Source organism: Phyllopteryx taeniolatus, chromosome 12, assembly GCF_024500385.1.
Source record: "Phyllopteryx taeniolatus isolate TA_2022b chromosome 12, UOR_Ptae_1.2, whole genome shotgun sequence".
Taxonomy (NCBI): domain Eukaryota; kingdom Metazoa; phylum Chordata; class Actinopteri; order Syngnathiformes; family Syngnathidae; genus Phyllopteryx; species Phyllopteryx taeniolatus.
This window is the reverse complement of record NC_084513.1, coordinates 236,706-248,726: the sequence shown is the minus strand read 5'-3', so window position 1 is coordinate 248,726 and position 12,021 is coordinate 236,706. Positions and strand designations below refer to the sequence as shown.

The 12,021-nt window shown below is 40.9% G+C and overlaps 1 protein-coding gene across 46 annotated transcripts in view; it reads right to left on the bottom strand.

The window, feature by feature from the left end:
- Nucleotides 1–12,021, bottom strand: part of clasp1a (cytoplasmic linker associated protein 1a) — a 139,206-nt gene that overhangs the window by 78,596 nt on the left and 48,589 nt on the right. For 45 of the 46 annotated variants that reach the window (XM_061793506.1, XM_061793512.1, XM_061793513.1 and 42 more), the window contains 5 exons: nt 11,378–11,481; nt 11,198–11,289; nt 10,740–10,815; nt 4,484–4,581; nt 579–649 (listed from right to left, as the gene is read on the bottom strand). In XM_061793506.1, the coding sequence (XP_061649490.1) occupies nt 579–649; nt 4,484–4,581; nt 10,740–10,815; nt 11,198–11,289; nt 11,378–11,481 (441 nt within the window). Of the gene's footprint in view, nt 1–578; nt 650–2,023; nt 2,116–2,207; nt 2,362–4,483; nt 4,582–10,739; nt 10,816–11,197; nt 11,290–11,377; nt 11,482–12,021 lie in introns of those variants that run through there. The other variant, XM_061793542.1, reaches the window with a different exon arrangement.

Below are 12,021 nucleotides of genomic sequence, written 5' to 3'. Positions count from 1 at the left end.
CCATTCACACTTGGGGCCGACTTCAGTTCTGTTGGCAGAATATTACATTTTTGTGCAGCATAACAGCTGGAGACACTGGTATGTTGTTCTGTGCCAACTTGGTCTTACAAAAAGTGTAGGTATTGGTCTTGAGATGTCATTTAATATATAAATACTCTTTGTTTTTTTTAAATCCAGTCTATTTCAAAAGGTGTTGGAATCGGAGTGATGCTAGTGCCATCCTGTTGAGAGGGGCAATCTCAAAGAGACTACAAACAAACACCTACTGAGCTCAATAAGATTGCCTCATTTATACAGGACCGACTGTCTCCAAATAATCAGTATTTGTACACAGATTACAAGTACTGTACACATCAAAAGCCAGGAAAATCACCTCTCTTCTATTTCCCACTGAGATGTTTATGATAAGCAAAAAAAGGACAGACCCACCGGTTAAAATTTCTTGAACATTCTTTTTAAATGAATGGAAAGAGTCCCCAAACAATATTATTCTTACTAATAAATTGATGGCATAGGAAGAGGTAGAGGCTAAGGGCTTAAGACAAAAAAAAAGGAAGTTTGAAGTACTCACTACTCACCTGAGCCAGAAGAGGAGATCATGTGACCTGATCTTTGAACTTCATCGAATTTGCTGAAGATTACATTCAACCTGTGATGCAGGCACAGGATAAGAATTGTTAAGGAAAAAAAAGAACAAATAATCCAAAACACAAATATTATGAGCAAGGATACACAATATAGGAAATTTAATAGTAATCACATAGCATTGTGAGGAGATAATACTGGAATAGTATCATGTAAAATGAAAACCGAATTTACACTGGACGGAAAACTGGGGCATTTAATTCCGCAAATGTCTAACAACAATGGCCCAATGCCTGATGTGTGTGTGTGTGGGTGGGTTGGGGGGGGGGGGGGGGGCACAGAGTATAATAAAATGTAAATCTCAACAGCAGATTTGTTAATGTTTGATCAGCATTTTGTCTCACGCGTTGCTGTGGTACAGAGGGAAGAGGGGTTATGTACACTTAAATTGACAAAAGCAGCTGTAAAATCTTCCCCTTGATGAATAAAGTATCTACCTACCTACCACAGTGCAGTGAAAAATTATTGCCCCCCTTCTCAAATTCTTATATTATTATTTCACCACCTTGTTTAAGCCCATCAAACAAATGTAAATATTACACAAATATAACCCAGGTGAACTTAAAATGCCGTTTATAAATGAGGATTTCATTGAAGGAGAAAAAAAAACTATTCAAGGTTACCTGGCCCTGTGTGAAAAAGTAATTTCCCCCCTTGTTAAATCATGAATTCATTGTGGCTGACCACAATTTTTGGTCACGGATCACACCCAAGACTGACCTACCTATAGACCTATTCCATCAAGAAATCACTTAAACAGAACCTGTCTGACAAAATCAAGGCGAACAAAAGATCTAAAATAGCTGCAACAAAATGACACGATCCAAACAAATTCAACAACAGTCAAGAAATAATCGAATTGACATTTATCAGTGTGGAAAGGGTTACGAAGCCATTTCAACGTTTTAGGATTCCAGCAGACCATAGGGACAGCCATTGTCCTGACATGGAGAAAACATGGAAGTCGTGAACCTTCCCAGGAGTGGTCAGCCTAAAAACATTACCCCAAAAGAACAGCAATGACTCATCCAGGAGGCCACAAAGGAACTCAGGACAACTTCTAAAGAACTACAGGGCTCCCTTGCCTCAGTAAAGGTCAGTGTTCATGGCACAACAATAAGAAAGAGACTGGGCAAAAATGGCATCTCTGGCAAATTTCCAAGGCGAAAACCTCTGCTGACAAAAAAAGAACATAAAAGGCTTATCTAAAAAAGTTACTGTAGATGGAAAAAACAAACAAAAACAAAAAAAACAAACTGAATGATTCCCAAGAACATTACATGGATTGATGAGATGAAAGTTGAGCTTTTTGGAGGTGTGCATCTCGTTACATCTGGCGTAAATGTAGCACAGCATTTCAGAAAAAAGTACATCCTACCAACAGTCAAACATGGTAGTGTGATGGTCTTGCCCGGCCTGCTCCTTCAGGACCTGGACAACTTGCTGTGATTGATGGAGCCATGAATTCTGCTATTTAACAGAAAATCGTGAAGGAGAATGTTCAGCCACTTCAAGCGGAAGCACACTTGTGTTCTGCAGCAGGATAACGATACAAACCACACCAGCAAGTCAACTTCTGAACGGCTTTAAACAAAACAAAATGAAGGTTTTGGAATGGCCTAGTCAAAGTCCAGACTCGAAATGCAGTGGTATGACCTGAAAAATGTCATGTTCTGTGTTTTGGTTTGGGTTTTGTTTCATGTTTTCCTGTGTTCCATGTTTTTCATGTCTTGTGTGCTCATTTAGTTATTGTGTCCACCTGTTCTCGTCAACCTTCTACCTTGTGTCGACCAATCAGCTCCCTCCAGTCACTCATGTCTTGTCAATCTGTTTGAATTTAGTTTCCTGGTTTCTTTCAGTTCTGGTTGGTTTATTGTCATTGTCAGGTGTTCTTGTAGTGTGTCTGTATCACATGTCAAAGTCACCTGTAGTTTCAGTAGTAGTGTCTTGTTTCCAGTTTTAAGTTTGTTCAAGTGTTTCTTTGTTACTTCATCATGTTTGGGAATTTGTTAAGTTTGCTTTTTCCATGACCCTTGTTTGCCTTTGATTTGGAATTAAATATCATTTGCCTCCCTGCTTCCCTGCACTTGGGTCCTGCACGTTTTGCCTTGCCTTCCTTGCCTTCAAAAGCACAAAACGTGACAAAAAAGGCCATTCATGCTCAAAAACCCACCATTTTTGCTGAATTTAAACAATTCTGCACGGAAGAGTGGGCCAAAATATCTCCAGAGCGATGTGAAAGACTCATTGCCAGTTATAGAAAATGCTTGATTTCCGGTGTTGCTGCCGAGGATGGCCCAACCAGTTACCGTAATTTCTCGTGTATAATGCGCACCCCCAAAGTTGACCTCAAAATTCTGGAAAACCCTTCTACTTATGTATAATGCATTTTTGCAATGCATGATATTGCATCTACCCATATGATCAAAGTAGAAGTATTATCTGTATTTTGTTAATTTGTTTCAAAGAACTATTCTAAGCTAAGCACTTTATTTGAACACATACTTTCTTTTTTATTTACTTGCTCTTGAAATTCACAGCCCTACTTTTATTTAATAAATTAGAAAACACACAGTTGTGCTCATATGTTTGATTACCCAGGCAGAATTTGTAATTTCTTTAAAGAAAACATGAAGGACCAGGCGATACACATTTAATTATATTTTAATGGGATCCAAATTAAACAGTCAGCCGTTTCAGAAAAGCATCATCATTGAACAAAACATAACCATAAAGAAATTAATGATGGTTGTTGTTCAGTCATCAGTCATATTTAAAAAAAATAATAAAAATGTTTTTTTTTTTAATTCACAAATTCTGCCAGGGTATGTAAACTTATGAGCAAAACTGTTCATACAGTATATGCAGTCATATGTACCCCCTGTCATATTGGAATGAAAGTGTAGGCTACACCTTTTTCATAACCACTAGGTGGCGTTTTGGAATGAAAGTGTACACCTTTCCCATAACCTCAAGATGGTGGCATACATTTATAAAATGTAAAAGTTTTTTTTCCATTTTTCCCTATACATATGTATAATGCGCACTATTGACTTTTGATTATTTTTTTTTTGTCATTATACATGACAAATTACAGGTTTAGGGGCCCACTACTTTTTCACACAGGGCTAGGAGACTAAATAGTTTTTTTTCCCTTAATAAATGAGATCACCATTTAAAAACAGCCTTTTCAGTTCAGTTGAGTTATATTTGTCTGATATATACATTTGTTTGATGATCTTAAACAAAGTGGGGAAACTACGCAAAAATATAGGAATTTGAGAAGGGGACCAATACTTTTTCATGGCAACCTATCCAGCTATCATCCATCAACTACAACAGCAGGTAGTTTTACATAGCATTTGTTCTTTATTTGAATATAATACTCCATAATAGCACTAAGCTGTTTTTGTTTTGCCAACCATAGCCAAATTTGGCCAGAAGACTGTAAACAATAAAACAAAAGAACGCAGGACAAATTCATGAGTCATGAGTAAAAATAAAAATTAAAAAGGTAACATTATAGGCATGTACTGGTGTGATAAAAGGACCTAAATCGGTCCTCAAACAGAGTATCTGATTTATAGATCCGATTTAGTGATAAAAGCAAAAAGATCAGCTCAGGTATGTAGTTATGAGCCAAAGAAGGAGGAATAAAAAAAAACAGCATGTCAGTGAACATCAAATCAAACCTTTACAACAATCTCAGGTCATTCATTAGATTTGGATCATCTTTTGCTTGTATTTTTTTATTTGCCAGCCAATATTGTATGTGCAAATTTCAACAAAGCAAATCCCTAAACAAAAAAAAAAGAAACAGAAACACCGATGGAAGTACCGTGACTGAGGGAGGCCCTTCTTGCTGAGATCCATCCTCACCCTCTCACCCACATGTCGGTAGATCGCCACCAAAGAACTCATAGCCCCATCTCGTACCTAAGAGACAACACAAGATAAATGTCCTTTATCTGCTATTCGAGTATTGGGTTTTTTTTTGTAAGTTTTTTATCTTTTTACTTTTTTGTTTCTTTTTTTTTTAAGGCATGGTGGACGACAGCCTCATAGTTCTGAGGTTCAAATATAGGCCCTGCCTGTGTGGAGTTTGCATGTTCTCCCCGTGCCTGCGTGGGTTTTTGCCGGGTAATCCAGTTTCCTCCCACATCCCAAAAATATGCGTGGTAGGTTGATTGAAGACTCTAAATTGCCCGTAAGTGTGAATGTGAGTGTGAATGGTTGTTTGTTTATATGTGCCCTGCGATTGGCTGGCGACCAGTTCAGGGTGTACCCCGCCTCTCGCCCGAAGAAAGCTGGGATAGGCTCCAGCACGCCTGCGGTAGAGAAAATGGATGATTGGATGGATGGATTGATTTTGTTTTATTCATCAAACATGAAAATCACTCATGACCGAATATTATACAGTTGCAAGGAAAGTATGTATGTTAACCCTTTTAAATTAGCTGAATCTCTGTGTACATTTGCCATAAAATGTGGAGAGTCACAACAATAGACAAACAGTCGTCTTAAACTAATACCACACAACACAGTGCAAGTTTCACCATTATGAGACTAATAAAGGTTATCTTATCAACCAATCACATTACAGGGTGGAAAATCTATGTAAATCAATGGATTTAATAACTTTAGGAACCATTCGTCTTTGCAAAACTGTTTCAGTTCAGCAATATTCTTGCCATACAACTCGCTCTCTTGAGGTCATGACACAGCATCTCAGTCTGGTTTAAGTCACGACTCTGACTGCTGCAAAGCAGTCCCAAACCACGATGTCCAGCAATGAAATTCTGATGCTGGTGTGCCTTTTTTCCCTCCACACATAGCGTTGTGTATTCCTTCCACACAACGCAACTTTGATTTCATCTGTCCAAAGAATATTGGATCAGTTAATCTTTTGCAAATCTTTGCAAAAAATGTTTTGCAGACAACTTCTTCCGTGGTGTCTGCCCATGACAGCCATTCTTATTTAATCTTTTATTTATGGTACATTTGTCAAAAGAGAGGTTAGCTCGTTTTTTTAGCCAACACTCTATGACTCTACATCCCCTTATTTAGAATCCTGCACTTTGCTCTTATAGTCACAACTTGCAGTCATCTTTCCCAGACAGCCACTCATAAGGAGTGTAGCAACAGTGCTGCACTTTCTTCCTTTATATACAATCTGTTGTAGCGGATATGCTTCCGCAATTGGAGCTGCCACATGGATTCCCAACCCCTTGAAAACCCCATTCCTCCACGCTGCCCTGCTGTGAGACGGCCACTAGGAGAATGCCTGGTGTATGTCAATTGGACCTTAACCTAGTTAGCAGCTTCTCGTCAAATCTTGATTCCTGGCTTCAAAAGGCTCCTTCCCCTACCAAAAGGTTGAGGGACCCTCTCTCCAAGAAGACAATTTGGTTAATATTCAAAAATGCACATAAGGCGCCACCCACTGACGTTGAGAGGAACTGCAAGCTCGAACCCGTGGACTCGCCTTTGATGTTTGTTAACTGAAGATAAAATGCCCGTTGTGATATCTTACGAACTGTAGAAATATTCCAAATGTATGTAAGATTTTGAGAACTGTTCCTCGTGATTTGAAATCAAACAGTACGAAATGTTGTATTGAAGAATAAGCAACCGATCTCCCACGACCAAAGTTTAAACAATGATTCTATGTGAGAACAAAGTTCTGAGTGTTTTAGAATAATATGTTTTCTAAACCCATTTTAAGGTTCAACAGTCTTGACTAGAATCAAGATGATGGGTGTGGTCTCCCTCCAGTTTCTCCGCCCCCCCTTAGGACATGCCCTCTGGGTATTTAAACTCTGGCCCTCTTTTTCTTGGGCTCTTGGCTCTCTCTCTTCCTGGTCTTCAGCTTCTTGGTTCCTGCTGAGGCGGCCCTGCCCCTTCTTTTGTTTCTATTGTGCTCGGGCGCCTCTGGTGCCACCACGTGTGCGAACGCCCGCCGCAACCAAGCCGGCGGCGTTTTTGATCGAAGAAGCCCGGCCATGCGGCTTCGATTGCTTTTCCTAGCCACGATCGGTCGGCAGAGCCTCAGCAAGGAACTACCGGCATCCCGTACCGGTCACGCACGCATCTGAGGGCCAGAGCTCGGGCTGCCACCAGTTCAACCGGCAGGAAAGTTACGAGCGCATCCATTTTTTGTTTTCATTTTTGTGCATCATTTTCCTTCAACCAAACCTGCTTCATTTCCACCTAAAGACCACTCCCCAAAGACCAGCTGATCTGCGTTCGTGAGTCGACACTGCAATCCTTACTATGATGTACAACATCAGAGCCGAATAATTTTGGGGAAATTACTAGCTTCACACAAAATCCCAACTTTGCTTTCTCTTGTTCTGGCTCAACGCAGTAAACGCTCACGTTTCCAACTTTAGTCCAACACACGATGTTCTATTCCCCTTTTCGTACGCCGATTTTCCTTCCTTTTACCATTATTAGTGTTATTTTCTTTCGTTAGTTAGACCCCTTTGTGTGTTTCCCTTTAGATCCCTTGTAGATGTCATTAAATATACAATAAAATTCCACTCTTGGTTATATTTTGTGTGTGTGTTCTGAGTTTAAGTAAGCCTTTGTGATCTCATCCATCCATTCATCCATCCATTTTCTACCGCTTATCCGAGGTCGGGTCGCGGGGGCAGTAGCTTTAGCTGGGACGCGACTTTGTGGTTGTGTCATTGGACTTGCGGGCGCATATCTTGGACATTCGGGTGAAGATAGGGGCGGAGCTGTCAACTGATCACCACCTAGTGGTGAGTTGGCTGCGATGGTGGGGGAAGATGCTGGTCCGACCTGGCAGGCCCAAACGTATTGTGAGGGTCTGCTGGGAACGTCTGGCAGAATCCCCTGTCAGAAGGAGTTTCAACTCCCACCTCCGCCAGAACTTTGCTCATGTTCCGGGGGAAGAGGGGGACATCGAGTCCGACTGGACCATGTTCCGCACCTCCATTGCTGAGGCGGCCGACCGGAGCTGCAGCCGTAAGCTGGTTGGTGCCTGTCGTGGCGGCAATCCCCGAACCCGTTGGTGGACACCAACGGTGAAGGATGCCGTCAAGCTGAAGGAGTCCTATCGGGCTTTTTTGGCCGGTGGGACTCCTGAGGCAGCTGATGGGTACCGGCTGGCCAAGTGGAATGCGGCTTTGGTGGTCGCTGAAGCAAAAACTCGGGCATGGGAGGAATTCGGTGAGGCCATGGAGAAAGACTTCCAGACGGCTTCGAGGAAATTCTGGTCCACCATCCAGCAACTCAGGAGGGGGAAGCAGTGTACCATCAACGCTGTGTATAGTGGGGATGGGGCGCTGCTGACCTCGACTCGGGACGTTGTGAGCCGGCGGGGAAAATACTTCGAAGACCTTCTCAATTCCACCGACACGCCTTCCTAGGAGGGAGCAGAGTCTGGGTTCTCTGAGGCGGGCTCTCCTATCTCTGGGGTTGAGGTCACCGAGGTGGTTAAAAAGCTCCTCGGTGACAAGGCCCCGGGGGTGAAGCCGAAGAGCGAAGCTCTCGATTTACCGGTCGATCTACGTTCCTACCCTCACCTATGGTCACGAGCTGTGGGTCGTGACCGAAAGAACAAGATCCCGGATGCAAGCGGCCGAAATGAGTTTCCTCCGCAGTGTGTCCGGGCTCTCCCTTAGAGATAGGGTGAGAAGCTCGGTCACCCGGGAGGATCTCAGAGTAGAGCCGCTGCTCCTCCTCCACATCAAGAGGAGCCTTTGTCATCTCGAACTAAAAATTTCGTAAAGTGTAGAAACCTTCAGATTACGAGACTGATGAAAAGGTATTTTCCCTAAAGTGACGTGGTGCCCTTTTTGAGACATACTAGTTTGATTTTAACAATTAAACTGGAAGTTTTCTTCCGACTTATTATTTTCTCCTAAATTAATTACATTTTTACTTGACCAATATACGCTACACTGTCTTATAGTGAACTGAGTTTTTCCAGAGATACTTTAGTAAACCTTTCCAGCTTCATGCAAATTAACAATTCTTCATCGAGCAATGCTCCTTACCAACCTCAAAACTGGCGTGTGTCATGTCTGTCTCCGTTTTTGGTCTAGGGTGGTCACTGCTTTTGTAGTTAAGTTATTGTCACTTGGCACTTCCTGGGTTGCATTCCTATCCATGTTTCACCTTGTGTATGACCGTGCTCCTTTTTGAACTTGTCCTTGCCTCATGTCTTTTGGATACTGTTGCCTGATTGGATTGACTACCTGTGTGCCAAACCCTGCCCGTAATAAACTGCCTAAGTTTGCCTCTTACCGACTGTGTCTTGGCCTTTGTGTCCTACCCGGTCTGTGTCAGGAACCGTGTCAGTCTGTGTTTTTTAGGGTTAGTCAGCGTTAAACAACAGCTGAAATTTTGTCGTATTTATTGGACCTTAAGTTGGCTGACTAATGACTCCGATTAGCTTTTGGAGAAGTGATTAGCCTTGGGGTTCACAGAATTTTTACACCCTGTACTGTGAATGTTTACATGGTGCGTCTAATAAAAACATGAACACATCTGATTGTTTGTGCGGAACTATTTTCAGACGACTGCATCAATTGTTAAGACTTCAATGAAGATCAGATCACATTTTTATCACCAAAAGTATGCAAGGGTTCAGATAATTTTTCTTGCAACTGTATCTCAAAATTCATCTACTTCATTTTGTCAAATGGAAGTATCAAGTGCTGTCCCAACTTTATTGTGCTAACTTTATTGTGAAAAAAGAAAAGTAAAAATCTTACCTTGATGCATGAATTAAAAGATTACAAATATCAGTACTACAGTATATGAAGTTGTAAATACAGTACCATTAATTACTACAGAGTCATTTCACTGCTATAATGATTTAAAAATGTACAATACTAAACAACAGGGCTGCACAATTAATCGAACTTTAAACTTCATCGCAATTTTGGCTGCCACGACTAAATAAGCCTGATCGTCTGCGATTTTTTACATTTAAAATGCGGGCACTGCTGCATATGAAAAGTGTTTAATTTGCAGCAGTGCCCGCAAACTAGTCAGCCAGCCACCAGGGGGCGAATGCATGGTTAAGGCCTCATTAAGCTCCGGCACTGCGCTCCCATGCCAACTTCAAAATAAAAGTCTAAAATGGCATTGATGTCCAATGTATTAATAAATGAAGCTTTTATTTTGAAGTTGTGAGAGATGTTCCAGTCAAGGCAGCCGCTACAACGATTGTAAATAGTTTCTTACTGTGTCATACCACGTCTCCGCCAACGTGCTGAGAGGGCCAACTTCAAAATAAAAGCTTCATATATTAATACATTGGACATCAATGCCATTTTAGACTTTTATTTTGAAGTTGGCCCTCTCAGCACATTGGCGGAGACGTGGTATGTCACAGTAAGAAACTATTTAGAATCGTTGTAGCGGCTGCCTTGACTTGAACGTCTCGGCAGGCCTGACCGCAGTGAACAATGCCCGGGAGTAAATATGGTGGGAAATCACAACCGTTGAGTTCTTTGCATGACCGTGCATGATTGCAGAACAACAGAGACATACAGTCCTTGACAATTCACTATATTGATGAAAGGGATTTTCAAATTAAAAGTCAGTGCTTGCAGCTAAAAGTTATTGCCTTCTATGCATTAACTGCAGTAGTCTGACCAAATTTGTCTTGTAGTCTGATCCAGACCGTATATGTGTTGTCTGTCTCAGACGTGTTGCCTGTACCACACAGACGACATGTTTTTTAAAAAAAAATTACTTTATTGGCGGTCAGATATTTACAGTACTATGTCAAAAGACACACGACAAGGCTAAAAATAAACTAGCTTTTGGATTCAAATATACTGTACATGGCAACGCGAAGTAAATGTCTTTTACGGAGTCATTGATCGGATCAGCGAATTATGACATTAAAGCCGATCAGCCAATCAGCATAAAAAGCGAATTACCGATACTGATCAAGCCGATCAGTAAGTCTATTAAAAAGTAGAAAATAAAGACTCTTGATTAATAATCGTGATTACAATATTGATCAAAATGTGTGTGATTATTATTTTGGCTATAATCCCGCAGCCCTACTATAAAAAAAAAATAAATTTAAAAAAGATTAGCCATACCTGGCTTGTGGGATCTCCCAACAGGTTACATATGTGGGGGACAATCTTACTGAGCGTCAAGCCTTGAGCTCCGTACCTGAAGGTCAAAGAGGGTGATTAAGAGATAAATGCTGTTTTTGAATTACATTATTTCATGATATAAAATATAATTTTTAGCAACTTATAAAAAACAGCAATTATAAACTAAATTGTGCCAACCATCAAAATTCTAGACATAGGTGAAAACAGCAGCCAATCTATTAAACACTATATGTATGTATGTGTTGTTTTTTAATTTAATGTCTAATTTATAGAAAAGTTGGGGTGTGTTTTTCTACTTAAAATAATGACAGATGATCACATAGATAGACTTGAAGAGAAAACACTACCGGCACAAGACATTTCAAACACTAACAAGTAAAGATGACTTGTTGTTATAACTATCAAAAAGTGAAATTGGAAGAGAACAGGAGTCTCACATGTTCAACGTGGCAATAAGGCAAAGGCAGACTCCTTCCCTGGTCCTGTTGTTTTTATGTTTGAAGCCTCCTAGCATTCGGTCCCACACATACTGAAACAACACAATACAAAGGAATATATGACCGTAAACAACAATAACCAAGATTTACATAAAAATGATAATAGTGTACAGTATATACCTGTGGAGATGCAGCTTGTTCCATGATCTTAAGTAGCAGTGCTTGGTCTTGTTCTCTTACTTGGTCTTTGGCATCTCCCAATCGATCGATAAGACTAGGCAGAGCTGAATGAATAAATAAAAACAAGACAATAATAATAATGATGATAATAATAATAATAAGTGGGACAGAATTAATAAAAATTGGATGACAATTGCATTTTCTCTCCATGGGTTTTTTCCCCGAGTACTCCGGTTTCCGCTCACATTCACACCTACGGGCAATTTAGAGTCTTCAATCAACCTACCACGCATGTTTCTGGGATGTGGGAAGAAACCGGAGTGCCCGGAGAAAACCCACCCAAGCACGGGGAGAACATGCAAACTCCACACAGGCGGGGCCAGGATTTGAACCCCGGTCCCCAGAACTGTGACGCAGATGTGCTAACCAGTCGTCCACCGTGCCGCTGTTAAAAGACATTAAAAATAAAATCATTTAAGAAGGTGAAGTAGGAAAAATCCATTATTTTAAAGCTAAATTCAGTTGTGTCACAAAAAGTGTACACAGCGACAATGGCTGCATTCAGATGCAAAGAATATTTAACTGTCATCGCACCATTATATGTTCTTCCAAAGGTTTTGTCGATTCTAATCAGTCAGGTCAAA